At 49.2% G+C, this 17,500-nt stretch overlaps 1 protein-coding gene across 1 annotated transcript in view; it reads right to left on the bottom strand.

The window, feature by feature from the left end:
- The window catches only part of cntln (centlein, centrosomal protein), a 93,640-nt gene that overhangs the window by 4,215 nt on the left and 71,925 nt on the right, over window positions 1–17,500 (bottom strand). The window contains exons 22-26 of the mRNA XM_035531883.1: window positions 16,140–16,266; window positions 15,757–15,894; window positions 15,294–15,479; window positions 12,778–12,969; window positions 9,845–9,913 (exon numbers count right to left, since the gene is read on the bottom strand). Coding sequence (XP_035387776.1) covers window positions 9,845–9,913; window positions 12,778–12,969; window positions 15,294–15,479; window positions 15,757–15,894; window positions 16,140–16,266 — 712 coding nt within the window. The remainder of the gene's footprint in view (window positions 1–9,844; window positions 9,914–12,777; window positions 12,970–15,293; window positions 15,480–15,756; window positions 15,895–16,139; window positions 16,267–17,500) is intronic.

The following is a 17,500-nucleotide window of genomic DNA, read 5'->3' as shown; positions in this document are numbered from 1 at the left end:
TTTAGCAGGTAACCCCGCCCCACAGGGCAAGTCTCAGAGCGCCACTCTGTTCAACAGGGCCCTCTGCTGGCCTGCACTGTCGTTAACCCACTCAGCAGCTGATCCGCCATCGACTCGCCGGGTCTGATGAGAGAGCAGGAAAGACCCTGAACAATGTAAAGGTGTTTCATGGGCCAATTAAGTGACACTGGTATTACAGAGCCTGGGGCAAGACCACGGGAAAAGCCACTACAGCCTCTGAGCCTCCTCCCCCACCGAGACACACACACATGCACACACTCCCCTTTGCTGAATGGATCGATCAGGGTCCTTTTGTTCTGGGCCTTAAGAGTATTCAAGTGTCCAATTTGGAAGAGGGTTTCCTGAGAGAGGGGAGAGATTTGCACATTTAGTAGGAGAGAGGGTGAGGTGGGGAAGGTGGGTTAGTCTCTGTACTCACTTTGCTCCACCATGGCAGCCCAGCTACGAGCCGTCATAAAGCTCAGCCAAACAGGCAAACGGCCGTCACGAAACAGCCAAACAGCCAAACAGCCGTCACGAAACAGCCAAACAGCCATCACGAAACAGCCAAACAGCCGACATGAAACAGCCAAACAGCCAACACGAAACAGCCAAACAGCCAACACGAAACAGCCAAAGAGCCGACACGAAACAGCCAAAGAGCCGACATGAAACAGCCGTCACGAAACACCAAACAGCCGACATGAAACAGCCAAACAGCCGTCACGAAACAGCCAAACAGCCGTCACAAAACAGCCGACATGAAACAGCCAAACAGCCGTTACGAAACAGCCGACATGAAACAACCAAACAGCCGTCACGAAACAGCCAAACAGCAGTCACGAAACAGCCAAACAGCCGAAATGAAACAGCCGTCATGAAGCAGCCAAATAGCCGAAATGAAACAGCCAAGCAACTGTCATGAAGCAGCCAAAGAGCCGACATGAAACAGCCGTCATGAAACAGCCGTCATGAAGCAGCCAAAGAGCCGTCATCAGGGTAAATATCTGTCCCCAGTACAGTACAGTGGCAGTGAGTTTTACACACATGCCACAGTGGACATAGGATGGAGAGGGAGAGAGAGAGAGAGAGACAAACTCATCACTACTTTCCCTGATCACAGGAGAATTAAAAATCTTTCTGATCTTTGAACTTCATACTTTTGTTTTGAAATCAAAGTTATCAAACAGGAGGAATATAAACAAACAATAACACAAAGCACCCAAGACCTACTGAAGTTTGCATCTGATTAGTAGATAATGAAGGTGTCCTGGGCAGACACAGGAGAGGCTCAGGTAAACACCCAGGAGGGCCACGCTGCTCTTCCCACTCTGTAATTACCCCCAAAGCCTCCCGCCGGGGACTCAGGAAACAGCACAACTGGGACCTAAGATATTTGTAATTAAAAAAAACTTACTCTCTCTTTTTAATGTGTTTATAGCATCATCAGGTCTGAGGTACCAGATTTTGACCTACATAGAGAGAGCACACCAAGCATGGGTAAGGCCTCTGCTTCCGCCTGTTCAGGAGCCACCAATAATAGGTCCTGCAGCCAGTCTGGGGGAGGGGCTTCCCAATCGGGCTGAACCAACAGTGGGTCTCGCAGCCAGTCAGAGGGAGGGGTTTCAGAACGCCTTGTTCTGAACACGAGCAAAAGTGGCGGACAGGAGTCGCCTCTCTTCACTTTCTAGTGTTCAGAGCTCTGTGTGTGTTCAGTCTCTAGTGTTCAGAGCTCTGTTTTCAGTCTCTAGTGTTCAGAGCTCTGTGTGTTCAGTCTCTAGTGTTCAGAGCTCTCTGTGTTCAGTCTCTAGTGTTCAGAGCTCTGTGTGTTCAGTCTCGTGTTCAGAGCTCTGTTTTCAGTCTCTAGTGTTCAGAGCTCTGTGTTCAGCCTCTAGCGTTCAGAGCTCTGTGATCAGCCTCTAGCATTCAGAGCTCTGTGTTCAGTCTCTAGTGTTCAGAGCTCTGTGTTCAGTCTCTAGTGTTCAGAGCTCTGTGTGTTCAGTCTCTAGTGTTCAGAGCTCTCTGTGTTCAGTCTCTAGTGTTCAGAGCTCTGTGTGTTCAGTCTCGTGTTCAGAGCTCTGTTTTCAGTCTCTAGTGTTCAGAGCTCTGTGTTCAGCCTCTAGCGTTCAGAGCTCTGTGATCAGCCTCTAGCATTCAGAGCTCTGTGTTCAGTCTCTAGTGTTCAGAGCTCTGTGTTCAGTCTCTAGTGTTCAGAGCTCTGTGTGTGTTCAGTCTCTAGTGTTCAGAGCTCTGTTTTCAGTCTCTAGTGTTCAGAGCTCTGTGTTCAGCCTCTAGTGTTCAGAGCTCTGTGTTCAGTCTCTAGTGTTCAGAGCTCTGTTTTCAGTCTCTAGTGTTCAGAGCTCTGTGTTCAGCCTCTAGTGTTCAGAGCTCTGTGTTCAGTCTCTAGTGTTCAGAGCTCTGTGTGTTCAGTCTCGAGTGTTCAGAGCTCTGTGGAGGGGCTTCCCAATCGGGCTGAACCAACAGTGGGTCTCGCAGCCAGTCAGGGGGAGGGGTTTCAGAACGCCTTGTTCTGAACACGAGCAAAAGTGGCGGACAGGAGTCGCCTCGCTTCACTTTCTAGTGTTCAGAGCTCTGTGTGTGTTCAGTCTCTAGTGTTCAGAGCTCTGTTTTCAGTCTCTAGTGTTCAGAGCTCTGTGTGTTCAGTCTCTAGTGTTCAGAGCTCTGTGTTCAGTCTCTAGTGTTCAGAGCTCTGTGTGTTCAGTCTCTAGTGTTCAGAGCTCTGTGTGTGTTCAGTCTCTAGTGTTCAGAGCTCTGGGTGTTCAGTCTCTAGTGTTCAGTCTCTAGTGTTCAGTCTCTAGTGTTCAGTCTCTAGTGTTCAGAGCTCTGTGTGTTCAGTCTCTAGTGTTCAGAGCTCTGCGTGTGTTCAATCTCTAGTGTTCAGAGCTCTGCGTGTGTTCGGTCTCTAGCGTTCAGAGCTCTGCGTGTGTTCAGAGCTCTGCGTGTGTTTGGTCTCTAGCGTTCAGAGCTCTGCGTGTGTTCGGTCTCTAGCGTTCAGAGCTCTGCGTGTGTTCAGTCTCTAGAGTTCAGAGCTCTGTGTGTGTTCAAAACTGTTCAATCTCTAGCGTTCAGAGCTCTGCGTGTGTTCGGTCTCTAGTGTTCAGAGCTCTGCGTGTATTCGGTCTCTAGCGTTCAGAGCTCTGCGTGTGTTCGGTCTCTAGTGTTCAGAGCTCTGCGTGTGTTCAGTCTATAGTGTTCAGTCTCTAGTGTTCATAGCTCTGTGTGTGTTCAGTCTCTAGTGTTCAGAGCTCTGTGTGTTCAATCTCTAGTGTTCAGAGCTCTGCGTGTGTTCGGTCTCTAGTGTTCAGAGCTCTGCGTGTGTTTGGTCTCTAGCATTCAGAGCTCTGCGTGTGTTCGGTCTCTAGCATTCAGAGCTCTGCGTGTATTCGGTCTCTAGCATTCAGAGCTCTGCGTGTGTTCGGTCTCTAGCGTTCAGAGCTCTGCGTGTGTTCGGTCTCTAGTGTTCAGAGCTCTGTGTGTTCAATCTCTAGTGTTCAGAGCTCTGCGTGTGTTCGGTCTCTAGCGTTCAGAGCTCTGCGTGTGTTCAGAGCTCTGCGTGTGCTTGGTCTCTAGCGTTCAGAGCTCTGAGTGTGTTCGGTCTCTAGCGTTCAGAGCTCTGCGTGTGTTCAGAGCTCTGCGTGTGTTCAGAGCTCTGCGTGTGTTTGGTCTCTAGCGTTCAGAGCTCTGCGTGTGTTCGGTCTCTAGCGTTCAGAGCTCTGCGTGTGTTTGGTCTCTAGCGTTCAGAGCTCTGCGTGTGTTCAGAGCTCGGTGTGTTCAGTCTCTAGTGTTCAGAGCTCTGCGTGTGTTCAATCTCTAGTGTTCAGAGATATCTCTCTCGTCAGATTCTTATGTTAAATAGCTCAGCATTTGAGGGTTTATAATTAGCAGAGAAATGCCTTCCGCGTACACACACACACACACACACACACACACACGCACACACACACACACACACACACACACACACACACACACGCACACACACACACACAGAGGTAGTGTACTCTGAGGGTGTTCTTTCCCCTCTCCTGTGTAATGTGGCAGGGCCAGTAACAGTGGCATCACTCCAGTCCTTCAGCAGTGTCGCTGCTGTAATTACTATCATCATTAAACGAAGCTTAATTAAAGGGCCTTCCCCTGCCACACTGTCTGCACATCACACTGGTACTGGGCACACACACACACACACATCACACTGGTACTGGGCACACACACACACACACACACACACACACACACATCACACTGGTACTGGGCACACACACACACTGGTACTGGGCACACACACACACACACACACACACACACATCACACTGGTACTGGGCACACACACACACATCACACTGGTACTGGGCACACACACACACACACACACACACACACACACACACACACACACATCACACTGGTACTGGGAGAAGAGAGAAAAGGTCATCAGTATTGTGTGGATTCAACAGGAGAGGAGACCAGCGTTCAATAGTACTAGCACACATTTCCCCATGTTCACCTCCAGGCAATACCGAACAGCCCAGACATCAACTCACACGGACACAGAGGTGTCCAGAATTCCTGGGACCAGACACAGAGGGCTTCTGGGATGCTGGGCACTAAAGAGCTATTCGAAAGGCAAGGCGGTACATGCATGGTGTCCAGTGGACACAGCCATTTTGTTTCACTAGAGCAGGACTGAGAGGGACATCACGGCACATGCGGGACAGTGTGACAGCTCTGTGTGAAGCCCTGCGGTTGGACACTAGAAAGAGAGCAGAGGCAGAAGCAGGAAGCTGCTTTATTTTGAGACTTGTGAGCTGGTTTACCGCCACACCGTCAATTTCTGTGGCACCGCTGCTGCCAAGGCCAGTGTTGAAGTAACGACTGACTGTTAATACAGTGCAGCCCTAACAGAAATACACTGCATCTGCTCCAACCAGAGAGCACCAATCACACAACCTGACCTGCCTAACCCTAGTGGTGTCCTGGTGCTTCCCGTGAACCCTGTGCACGTCTGAAGAACTATCGCTGTCAGCGAACAACCTTGCCGGCAAGCTCCAGACACCGTTCCCTCTAAACCGACGCGATTTACGGCTGCATTTCGGATCATGTGACCTTGCACCCTACTTTTGGAATTGTGGCTCTGGTAACTGGCGAGTTCCTTTATGCTCTGTCTAACTCAAGTGTCATTTCAGCTGTGATCTTCAGGTCCACATGTCTCCGGTGTTGGCCGGAGGAGCACGGTAACTCCCCCCGCCCAACCTGTCAGTCTGAGATTCTCCTGAGGTTATTCTTCCTGCCGTCTCAAGGAAATTCCCCTGCCAAGGTCACCTGTGGCTTCTTCATTAGGGGGCCTGGACCCAGATTTTGGTACGTTTGCATCTGTTAAAAATGTACGGCGAGTCAGACCATGACTATGCGTATCTGACTGTGTAGCGCCACCTAAACTGGTCTTTAGTCTGCCTCGTTTAAATTCAGATGAACATAACAAATGTGTTTTAGTTGCAAATGTCATCGGATTCCTCTCCACGCTAGCATGATCCCAACACCAACCTTCAGCCAAGACCAACACACACAGACACACAGCGGGAGAGACAGACATGCAGAGAGACAGATAGTGAGGCAGAAACAGATGGGAACAGACATACAGGGACACAGATACAGGGACAGATGATCAGAGACACAAAGACAGACAGGGACATAAATACAGACGGGGAGAGACACAGAGGAAGAGACAGACGGGGCAGATACTGATAAGACAGTGAGACAGAGACACACAGAGACAGGAAGAGGAACACAGTGAGACAAAAACAAATGAGAAGACACACACACACACACACAAACACACACACACACACACACACACACACACACACACTCTCTCTCTCTCTCTTTCTCTCTCTCAGTCACTCAATCACACTCTGCTGTCATGCTGTGTATTGGTGTGTTAGGTAGCATGTCGCGGTGTGTGACAGTGAGGGGAGAGTGATGGTGGAGATGCCACTGCAGAAAGGGGAGACACCACCAGTGACAGCACTGCGCGCGTCCCTTTACACAGCTGCAGTGAGAGCCCTGCGCGCGTCCCTTTACACAGCTGCAGTGACAGCCCTGCGCGCGTCTTTACACAGCTGCAGTGACAGCACTGCGCGCGTCCCTTTACACAGCTGCAGTGAGAGCCCTGCGCGCGTCCCTTTACACAGCTGCAGTGAGAGCCCTGCGCGCGTCCCTTTACACAGCTGCAGTGACAGCCCTGCGCGCGTCTTTACACAGCTGCAGTGACAGCCCTGCGCGCGTCCCTTTACACAGCTGCAGTGACAGCCCTGCGCGCGTCCCTTTACACAGCTGCAGTGACAGCCCTGCGCGCGTCCCTTTACACAGCAGCAGTGACAGCCCTGCGCGCGTCCCTTTACACAGCTGCAGTGACAGCCCTGCGCGCGTCCCTTTACACAGCTGCAGTGACAGCACTGCGCGCGTCCCTTTACACAGCTGCAGTGACAGCACTGCGCGCGTCCCTTTACACAGCAGCAGTGACAGCCCTGCGCGCGTCCCTTTACACAGCTGCAGTGACAGCACTGCGCGCGTCCCTTTACACAGCTGCAGTGACAGCCCTGCGCGCGTCCCTTTACACAGCTGCAGTGACAGCCCTGCGCGCGTCCCTTTACACAGCTGCAGTGACAGCCCTGCGCGCGTCCCTTTACACAGCTGCAGTGACAGCCCTGCGCGCATCCCTTTACACAGCTGCAGTGACAGCCCTGCGCGCGTCCCTTTACACAGCTGCAGTGACAGCCCTGCGCGCGTCCCTTTACACAGCTGCAGTGACAGCCCTGCGCGCGTCCCTTTACACAGCAGCGACAGCACTGCGCGCGTCCCTTTACACAGCTGCAGTGACAGCCCTGCGCGCGTCCCTTTACACAGCAGCAGTGACAGCCCTGCGCGCGTCCCTTTACACAGCTGCAGTGACAGCCCTGCGCGCGTCCCTTTACACAGCTGCAGTGACAGCCCTGCGCGCGTCCCTTTACACAGCTGCAGTGACAGCCCTGCGCGCGTCCCTTTACACAGCTGCAGTGACAGCCCTGCGCGCGTCCCTTTACACAGCTGCAGTGACAGCCCTGCGCGCGTCCCTTTACACAGCAGCAGTGACAGCACTGCGCGCGTCCCTTTACACAGCTGCAGTGACAGCATACACACATGCACACTTCTCTGGTGCATTTACTGTTCCAGTTCCAAGGCAAAGCAGGTGATGGGGCTAGCGGGAACACAGGCTAGCAGCCAGTATTGACACACTCCGTTTCCCCTCTCTAATCTTTCCCACAGAAATCTCCTCTCCCAAGAACCTTGCCTTGATCCTGCATCACGGGTTAGCACCAGAGCCCTGCTCCCCCAGGGCTGGGAGTTTATTAAGAGGGAGAGAGAGAAGGAGGGAAAAAAAACAGAGAAGACGAGTGACTTGAAAGGAGAGAAAAACTAGTGGGAGGGTCAGTGCGGCAGTGAGGGTGGGTTCCCGTGGGAACCGAGGCTGGTCTCTGGCTTGTCATCTGGCGAGTGACTGCACAAGTTAGGCTGAGGAAACATCGATACCAGCCTGCTGGGGCAGCGTCTCTGGTGGACACGTCCTCTGTGTGTGTGTGTGTGTGTGTGTGTGTGTGTGTGTGTCGATAGCAGCCTGTGGAAAGATTCTCCGGTGAACCTTTGCTCATTCTCTCAGCATTGACAAGCCAGTCAGATCAATACTCTACTCACCATTAACAAGCTGCCTCAGGGTCTCCCAGTGAAGAAGGGAGGAGGACAGAGAGAGAGAGAGAGCAAGGGAGGGACAGAAGACTGGAGAGAAAGAGTGAGCAGAGGAGCAATTGAAGAAGAGAGAGAGAGAAAGAAGGATGCAACAAAAAGGAACAGGGAGTGGTCCCCAAGGCAATGAACAGAAACGTTTGAATTGGCCGCAGGCTGGGCAGTGAGGTGAAAGGTCAAAACCACTGGTGTGATGGTGACAGACTGGAGGGCATGGATCAGCCAGACTACATATGTTTACACACACACACACACACACACACACACACACACACACACACACACACACCAATTAGGCACCCTGTTTAATTCTGCTGTCAAAGAAACAGTATTTCCAGGACAGGCCATTCAGTAAAGCCTGAGTACACAGAGGGACTGGGGTTGGTTGAAGCAGACACCAGATCCCCAGAGCTCCACACCCAGACCCAGAGCTCCAGAGCTCCACACCCAGACCCAGAGCTCCAGAGCTCCACACCCAGACCCAGAGCTCCAGAGCTCCACACCCAGACCCAGAGCTCCAGAGCTCCACACCCAGACCCAGATCCCCAGAGCTCCACACCCAGACCCAGAGCTCCACACCCAGACCCAGAGCTCCACACCCAGACCCAGAGCTCCAGAGCTCCACATCCAGACCCAGACCCAGACCCTAGAGCTCCACACCCAGACCCAGACCCAGACCCCAGAGCTGCACACCCAGACCCAGACCCCAGAGCTCCACACCAAGAGTCAGAGCCCCAGACCTAGAGTTGCCCCTGGTGCAGATCACCCTTCGCTATGGCTGCCCTGCATAGCCTTTCACCTCTACAGATGCCGCACATATAAGAAACTGAACTAAACACACACACGTACCACATGTAAGAAACTGAACTAAACGCACACACACACCACATGTAAGAAACTAAACTAAGCACACACACGCACCATATGTATGAAACTGAACTAAGCACACACATGCACCACATGTATGAACCTGCCCCAGGTCATGAGGTTAAAACAGTAAGTCAATTTACGACATTTAGCTGACGCTTTAATTGCAAACAACTTACAATCATGACTGAACACAGTTCAAACAAGTGAGGGTTATTAAGGGTCTTGCTGAGGGGTCCAACAGTGACAGTTTGGCAGTGGTGGGGCATGAACCGGCATCCTTCTGATTACTAGTCGAAAACTAGAGTTTAAAACCAGCAGCTCAGTGTAGAGACACTGTTTTAAACCCAAAAATATTCCTCATGTTCCTACACAAAGAGCAAGGCTGGGTGAAGACATCAGACTGTTCTGTTTGTCCGCGCTGGCTGCACAGGACTGGTCAGTCCGTTTTTAGCTAGGGGTTCATTAACAGTGTGATGCAATGAAATGAACGTGTTAGCTGTCCAGTTTCCCACCTAACGACAACAGACAGCAGTAGGAGGAGCGTGATAATTACCTCGTTCTACATGTGCGATTTAACAGCACGTGATTGGCTAGAATCACTCTGACAGGATGAGAGGCAGTAAACAGTTCTTGTGCTCTTTTGCGGTCCCTGATACAAAATGCTGAGGGATCTGATGTAAGACAGAACGCAACAGTCTTATCCTCCACCGGAGGCTCTGTTAAACTCTAAACACTTAAATGTTGTTAGTTAAGGTATTTGAGCTGCAGCTCAGGTGAATAAGACCCAAGAGTGTTGTTCCTCTGTAACAGTGGGTTGTGTGTGTGTTCAAACAACAGTCTTTAATCTTCAGGTCCTACAGGGTTTCCAGTCAGGTGTGATGGGGCTACAATGGGGCAGTGGTAGCTCAGTGGTTCAGGTACTTGACTTGTAATTGGAAGGTTGCTGGTTCAAGTCCCACCACTGCTAAGTTGCCACTGCTGGGCCCCTGAGCAAGACCCTTAACACACAATTGCTCAAGTTGTACTCAGTCACAATTGTAAGTCACTTTGGACAAAAGCGTCAGATAAATGTAAATGTAAGGGTTACAAAATCCTGGACTGGATTTGGGTTACAGACTGTCCACTGTTATCCCAGGTGGGTCAGGACACCAACAGGTTTGGAGGTGACTGCCACACCTGCTGCTGAAGGATCTGTCGTACTCGATCCATCCAATCTCGATCTGCTTCTTCACCACACTCTTCCTCCTGCAACACACACACACCTTTTTGAGGACATAGATTTAGAATTCCACGCATCTACGGAGCATATGGGTGTGAGAAATGAATGAGTATATTAGTGTATACTGCATGGGGTGTGTGAGTGTAGACTGTATTAGCGTAGATTGCATGGTATGTATTAGTGAAGACTATGGGGTGTGTGAGTGTAGACTACATGGGGTGTGTGAGTGTAGACTGCATGGGGTGTGTGAGTGTAGACTGTATTATTGTAGAATTTATGGTGTGTATTAGTGAAGACTATGGGGTGTGTGAGTGTAGACTGCATGATGTATATTAGTAGAGACTGTATGGGGTGTGAGCGTAGACAGAATTAGTGTAGACTGAATGGGGTATGAGTGTAGACTGTATGAGTGTAGACTGTATGAGTGTGTATTAGTGTAGACTGCATGGGGTGTGTGAGTGTAGACTGCATTAGTGTAGACTGTATGAGTGGGTATTAGTTTAGACTGCATGGTGTATATTACTATAGACGGTATAGGGTGTGTGAGTGTAGACTGTATGGGGTGTGTGTGTAGACTATTAGTGTAGACTACATGAGTGCGTAGACTGCATGGGATGTGTATTAGCGTAGACTGCATGGGGTGTGTAAGTGTAGACTGCATGGTGTGTATTAGCATAGACTGCATGGGGTGTGTGAGTAGACTGCATTAGTGTAGACTGTATGAATGTGTATTAGTGTAGATTGTATGGAGTGTGTGACTGTAGACTGCATGTTGTGTACTAGTGCAGACTGCATAGTGTGTATTAGTGAAGACTCTATGAGGTGTATGAGTGTAGACTGTATGAGTGCGTATTAGTGTAGACTGTATGGGGTGTGGGAGTAGACTGCATTAGTGTGGACTGTATGAATGTGTATTAGTGTAGATTGTATGGAGTGTGTGACTGTAGACTGCATGTTGTGTACTAGTGTAGACTGCATAGTGTGTATTAGTGAAGACTGAGGTGTATGAGTGTAGACTGTATGAGTGTGTATTAGTGTAGACTGTATGGGGTGTGTGAGTGTAGACTGTATTAGTGTAGACTGTATGAATGTGTATTAGTGTAGATTGTATGGAGTGTGTGACTGTAGACTGCATGTTGTGTACTAGTGTAGACTGCATAGTGTGTATTAGTGAAGACTCTATGAGGTGTATGAGTGTAGACTGTATGAGTGTGTATTAGTGTAGACTGTATGGGGTGTGTGAGTAGACTGCATTAGTGTAGACTGTATGAATGTGTATTAGTGTAGATTGTATGGAGTGTGTGACTGTAGACTGCATGTTGTGTACTAGTGTAGACTGCATAGTGTGTATTAGTGAAGACTCTGAGGTGTATGAGTGTAGACTGTATGAGTGTGTATTAGTGTAGACTGTATGGGGTGTGTGAGTGTAGACTGCATTAGTGTAGACTGTATGAATGTGTATTAGTGTAGATTGTATGGAGTGTGTGACTGTAGACTGCATGTTGTGTACTAGTGTAGACTGCATAGTGTGTATTAGTGAAGACTCTATGAGGTGTATGAGTGTAGACTGTATGAGTGTGTATTAGTGTAGACTGTATGGGGTGTGTGAGTGTAGACTGTATTAGTGTAGACTGTATGAATGTGTATTAGTGTAGATTGTATGGAGTGTGTGACTGTAGACTGCATGTTGTGTACTAGTGTAGACTGCATAGTGTGTATTAGTGAAGACTCTATGAGGTGTATGAGTGTAGACTGTATGAGTGTGTATTAGTGTAGACTGTATGGGGTGTGTGAGTAGACTGCATTAGTGTAGACTGTATGAATGTGTATTAGTGTAGATTGTATGGAGTGTGTGACTGTAGACTGCATGTTGTGTACTAGTGTAGACTGCATAGTGTGTATTAGTGAAGACTGAGGTGTATGAGTGTAGACTGTATGAGTGTGTATTAGTGTAGACTGTATGGGGTGTGTGAGTGTAGACTGTATTAGTGTAGACTGTATGAATGTGTATTAGTGTAGATTGTATGGAGTGTGTGACTGTAGACTGCATGTTGTGTACTAGTGTAGACTGCATAGTGTGTATTAGTGAAGACTCTATGAGGTGTATGAGTGTAGACTGTATGAGTGTGTATTAGTGTAGACTGTATGGGGTGTGTGAGTAGACTGCATTAGTGTAGACTGTATGAATGTGTATTAGTGTAGATTGTATGGAGTGTGTGACTGTAGACTGCATGTTGTGTACTAGTGTAGACTGCATAGTGTGTATTAGTGAAGACTCTATGAGGTGTATGAGTGTAGACTGTATGAGTGTGTATTAGTGTAGACTGTATGGGGTGTGTGAGTGTAGACTGTATTAGTGTAGACTGTATGAATGTGTATTAGTGTAGATTGTATGGAGTGTGTGACTGTAGACTGCATGTTGTGTACTAGTGTAGACTGCATAGTGTGTATTAGTGAAGACTCTATGAGGTGTATGAGTGTAGACTGTATGAGTGTGTATTAGTGTAGACTGTATGGGGTGTGTGAGTAGACTGCATTAGTGTAGACTGTATGAATGTGTATTAGTGTAGATTGTATGGAGTGTGTGACTGTAGACTGCATGTTGTGTACTAGTGTAGACTGCATAGTGTGTATTAGTGAAGACTCTATGAGGTGTATGAGTGTAGACTGTATGAGTGTGTATTAGTGTAGACTGTATGGGGTGTGTGAGTGTAGACTGTATTAGTGTACTGTATGAGCGTGTATTAGTGTAGACTGCATGGTGTATATTAGTACAGACGGTATGGGGTGTGTGAGCATAGACTGAATTAGTGTACACTGAATGGGGTGTGAGTGTAGACTGTATGAGCGTGTGGAGTGTTACTACTACAACAACAATACCCCTCCCAACCTCATCTGTGTCCAGCATGCTGGCGAGGTCAACCTCTGTCATGTTGAGAATGGACGCAGCGATGGACTTCGCCTTCACCATGGACCTCTTGGACACGCCGCTCACTGCTCTGTCCTTCTTCCTGTCCCTCCTCCTCCTCCTCAGCTGGTCCCGGGTCTCCCGCACGTCCCGGGCCAGCTCCACGGCCAGAGCCTGCCGACGAGAGGGAGACGTGCAGGGTTAGAGCCGGTCCCTCTCCAGCCTGTCTGCGCCATCTACCTCGGGGGATTTGCAGAGTGGCACGTGGGCAAGAGAGAGGGTCAGCGCGAGAGCCGCAGCACGCCACAGCCCCCGTGCGCCTGCTGTGCTAAAAGTTTGAAGGCTGCCACGTCGTTCTGGAGCAGAATTACACGTGAGAGAGACGGCAGTGAGCTGCTGTAAAGTGCTAGCGTTTATTTATTTATCTGCCGTTCACACGGGCTTCTATCACAGTACCGAGGGTAAATAATTGAGGCTAGTGTGGAGCAGAAGGGTGTTAATATTCATCCGTCTTTTCGGCTGATCTGAGGTCTGCTTTATGTTTTAATAACAGAGTGGATCAGGGCTTGGGCATGGGGACACTGATCTCAGATCAGGGCGTAAAGGGAACGCTGGGGGTAGCAGGAGGGGAAGGTTACGGAGGAGAGCACTAAACGCTAGCGGCCGCAAAAAACAGAGACGAAGCTTAAAGCTGCCACTGTACATGAGAAAGTCGATACAGAAAAGTCCTCTTTGCTTCATTTCGAGCATATTGATCGCTGCAATAATCTCCTGTATCATTCCCCCTTAAGCCTTTTGAAAAACTGACCTTGGAATGCACAGGCTTCGGAGAGAACAACAGGAAAGTGTGTGTGTACGTGTTTGAATACATAAACACAAGTAATCATATGAGACTGATAAAGGACCTTGATAGTAAGTTACTATACAGACCACCCACACACATTCATTATCCACACACACAAACGTGAACATGTGCGCGTGATGTCAGGTATACAATAATAGAATAGTGAAATGTGCCCTGTTCACTGCCCTGGTCTTCTGTTATCTGTTTCATGCTGTGCCTGTTATAAATAGTTAAAATGGGTGTTGATTAGGGTTCAGAGGAGGGAAAGGGATTACGCAGTGTGCTGGACTGCTCCGATCTTAGCGCACACACACTCCAGCGGAGACGCTCATTACCAGTCAGCAGTGAGTAATGAAGCACGTTTCATGGAACCACGTGAGAAGACACGTGTGGAGCTGTGAACTACCCTACATCACTTCGGTGAGGACAGAACCATAATCACTAATGCAGACGATAATGAGCAAATAAACATAATGAGCTTATATAAACATACTGTACTCACTCTCTCACACACACACACACACACACACACACACATTCTCTCTCTAGCCGTCACTAGCCTTTAGCTGAAATGTTGCCTTTTTCCCATAATACATTGTCTTTGGGTTTTGGGCAAGTTCAGCATTTAGAGTTGCTCTAGTTGCTTTCCTTCAGCGAGCGCTGTAACATCAGACAATTTACTTATTTATTTAGTTTGGTGTAAACAGGATCTTACACCTTATGTTTGTCCTCGTTTACCATGTGACAGGCGCATGCGGCCCAGCCGCTCTGGTAACTATGACGGCAAACGAGACCAATCCGGTACAATTAACAAATCAAAAGGTAGTGTACTTATCTGCACGCGTTGTGTCTTGAACCAGTGACACAGACCTCAGCGTCTCTTCCCACATCCACCCTGTTTTCCACACTCCCGAGCGCTAGACGTAGCAGGCTGGCCTCCTCCTGCTCCTGACCCAGTCCGGCTTCATCAAAGCACCTCATCAATACGTGCACACTAATCTCCACCCCCGAGCCACCCCCACAGGGCCTGAATAGACAGACAGGCTCTCCTACTGAGATGGAACAGATCCTCTTTTCCCAGGACATGTCCTGTTTTTGGTACCTGCCCGTCGGGACTTGCCTCAAATGTCCGGTATTTGGGTTTCCTTTCACGGTCACCATGGTGACGTTTGCTTTCCGCAGTCTCCATACAATGTTTTGGCATTGCACTGACCATTCCTTGTAGGCTCCGCCTCCTTGCACGCCTCAACCAATCATGTACATGCCCCTACACGTAACCATTGGTCAGACCGCAATTGGTCAGACCGCGTCTCACAGCGCGTGTGTGGAGCTGCTTCATGGAAGCGTGAAGTTTCCCTTCTATATGATCCTTTGTATGGTGACTTAAAAAGGCCTAAAAATGTCCAATCACAGAGCTGATGGTGATGATCTGAGGGGTGGGCTCGTTAAATAGCAAATCACAGAGCTGATGGTGATGATCTGAGGGGTGGGCTTGTTAAATAGCCAATCACAGAGCTGATGGTGATGATCTGAGGGGTGGGCTCGTGAAATAGCCAATCACAGAGCTGATGGTGATGATCTGAGGGGTGGGCTCGTTAAATGAACAGGAATGACACTGGTGTGTGTGGGTGTGTGTGTGTGTGCTGTGTGTCACCTGTGTGAGGGAGCGTAGCTGCTGTTCTTGGGCCTGTACCAGGCTGAGTTTGTCCTGTAGTGTCTGCAGGGCGTCTGAGCTCTGCTGGGTGAGGGCCTGCACCTGTGCACATGCTGCCTGTTCCATGTCCTCCCGTGACCTCTCACATTCACCCAGCCGTGCCTGCAGGGCTGTCAGCTTCTCGTCCTGACACACACACACACACACACACACACACACACACACACACACACACACACACGGGTAGAGCCCACTGTCTGTACTGGTAGAGACACTGGTAGAGCCCACTGTCTGTACTGGTATGACCTTAAGGGCTCCACTAAATGCCATGACTAATGTAGAGGTATAACTAAAGGGAAAAGGTCATTGTGAAACTGTAAGGTGCAGTGATGTAATAAGACACTTGATCACACGAGCCCAAATCCGTACTGTGTTATGTCTGGAATAAATGACCAGTCTTTACTTTCTTCTGCAGGTCTTCTTTAAGCTTCTGGCTGGCAGATTCGTGCCGGTTCTTCTCCTCCATGGCTACGTTCAGCCTCCTCTTCAGAGACTCGATAAAAGCCCTTCGATTAGCGGCTTCCTCTGACAGACTCTTCACCTGACACCAAACAGGAAGTCAACAGCAGAGGTTGAGAGGACAAACTAAATAAAAAAATCAATTAATTCCAGATGGTGACTTCATTATAAAAGTCCCACAGTCATAACAGAGGAGAGCTGGTTTTACTGATCTACAGAAGGTAAGATGTTTAAGACTTTTGGGACAGTTTAGCCCTGAAGTCATAAACAAGCTGGATTTTAGGACAGTGAGCTCTAAGGGTTGGTCCTCTAGAAGGGGGAGGGGACCTTCTTCTCGAGGTCATCGGTGAGAGAACGATGGCTGCACTCAGAGTCCTGCAGAACCTTCAGACGGTTACGCAGGTCTTCCACGAGCTGTCTCTTCATCATCACGTCCCTCTCAGTGTGACTGAGCCTGGACACACACACACACACACACAAGGAAATAAAAACGAGTGAGTGTGTGTTCGAAAGTAGTGGATCAAGTTGATCATGTGTGGGTGTTTGTGGTGGTGGGTTGATGTGATGGTTGCAGTTGACCATGTGTGAGTTAGTGCCTTTTGTAAGGAGGTAGGTTGTGTGGTGTGTGGTGTGTGTGTGTGTGTGTGTGTGTGTGTGTGTGTGTGTGTGTGTGTGTGTGTACACAGTCGCTGAATGCCATGCAGGTCTGCTGTAATGAGGAGTAAGTGCCTTTTTTAAGTAAATGTCCTGGCCTCCCATGGAGACGACCAAGAGCAAACGGCTGGAATAAATGTGAGGCTCCTTATTGGAGTGACATTCTCTGAAATGAGAGCTTGTGTCCTGGGGCCCTGCAGCTCAACCTGCGCTTTAATGAGCAAACCCATATTGACCCTGCTGCACAGCACACAGCAGCTCCTACTGTTGACTTACTGCCACGACTCACCCACCTTCTCTCACTCCATTCTTCTCCCTCTCCTTCCCAGAGTTCCCCCCCCCTCAGATCCTGTCTCTCAGGACAGCTAATGACAATTAGCTATAGAACATTTGTTTTAGAGCAACTCTCCAATTCGAAAAAAGAAAACAAAAAGCAGATAACACAGAATAGGGCATGCTCTGAGGGTGTCCACCCGTCCGTCCGTGTGAGAGTTGGGTGCCTGTCTCCTCTTCATCAGCATGCTTATTTGCATGTGTGTTGTCTGCATTTTGCGTGTTAATGACGCTGTAAGTGTTGGTGTAATGTGTGTGTGTGTGTCATGCAGTGCAAAAACAAAAGTGGATTAAAGATGCACGCAGCAGAAAGGCAACAGACTACACATGAAAGTCAGGCGGTTATAAATAAGGCACAGGCCGCAGAGCCCTGTATCGACGGACGACACGCTAGCACGCTTTGAAATTCACTCCAGGTCTGCGCTTTCTACTTTCCCGGGCGCAGCACAAGGCCCACTGGCAGAAAGCAGATGCATTTTTTACAGTGTCTAGACACGTTTCTTACTCAGACCAGGAAACAGGCGCACTTCACTATGACAGCAGGTTGTGGGGGGGGGGGCATCACACACACACACACACACACACACACACACACACACACACACACACACACACACACACACACACGTAGAGTCAAGCTCTGGGCTCTTTGAGCCCAAATAACTAAAGAGAAAAAAAACAGTCTGATACACTCCTTACAT

The sequence above is a fragment of the Electrophorus electricus genome, chromosome 11, assembly GCF_013358815.1.
Source record: "Electrophorus electricus isolate fEleEle1 chromosome 11, fEleEle1.pri, whole genome shotgun sequence".
NCBI lineage: Eukaryota > Metazoa > Chordata > Actinopteri > Gymnotiformes > Gymnotidae > Electrophorus > Electrophorus electricus.
Note: the sequence above shows the minus strand (reverse complement) of the source record. Positions and strands in the feature narration are given on the sequence as shown.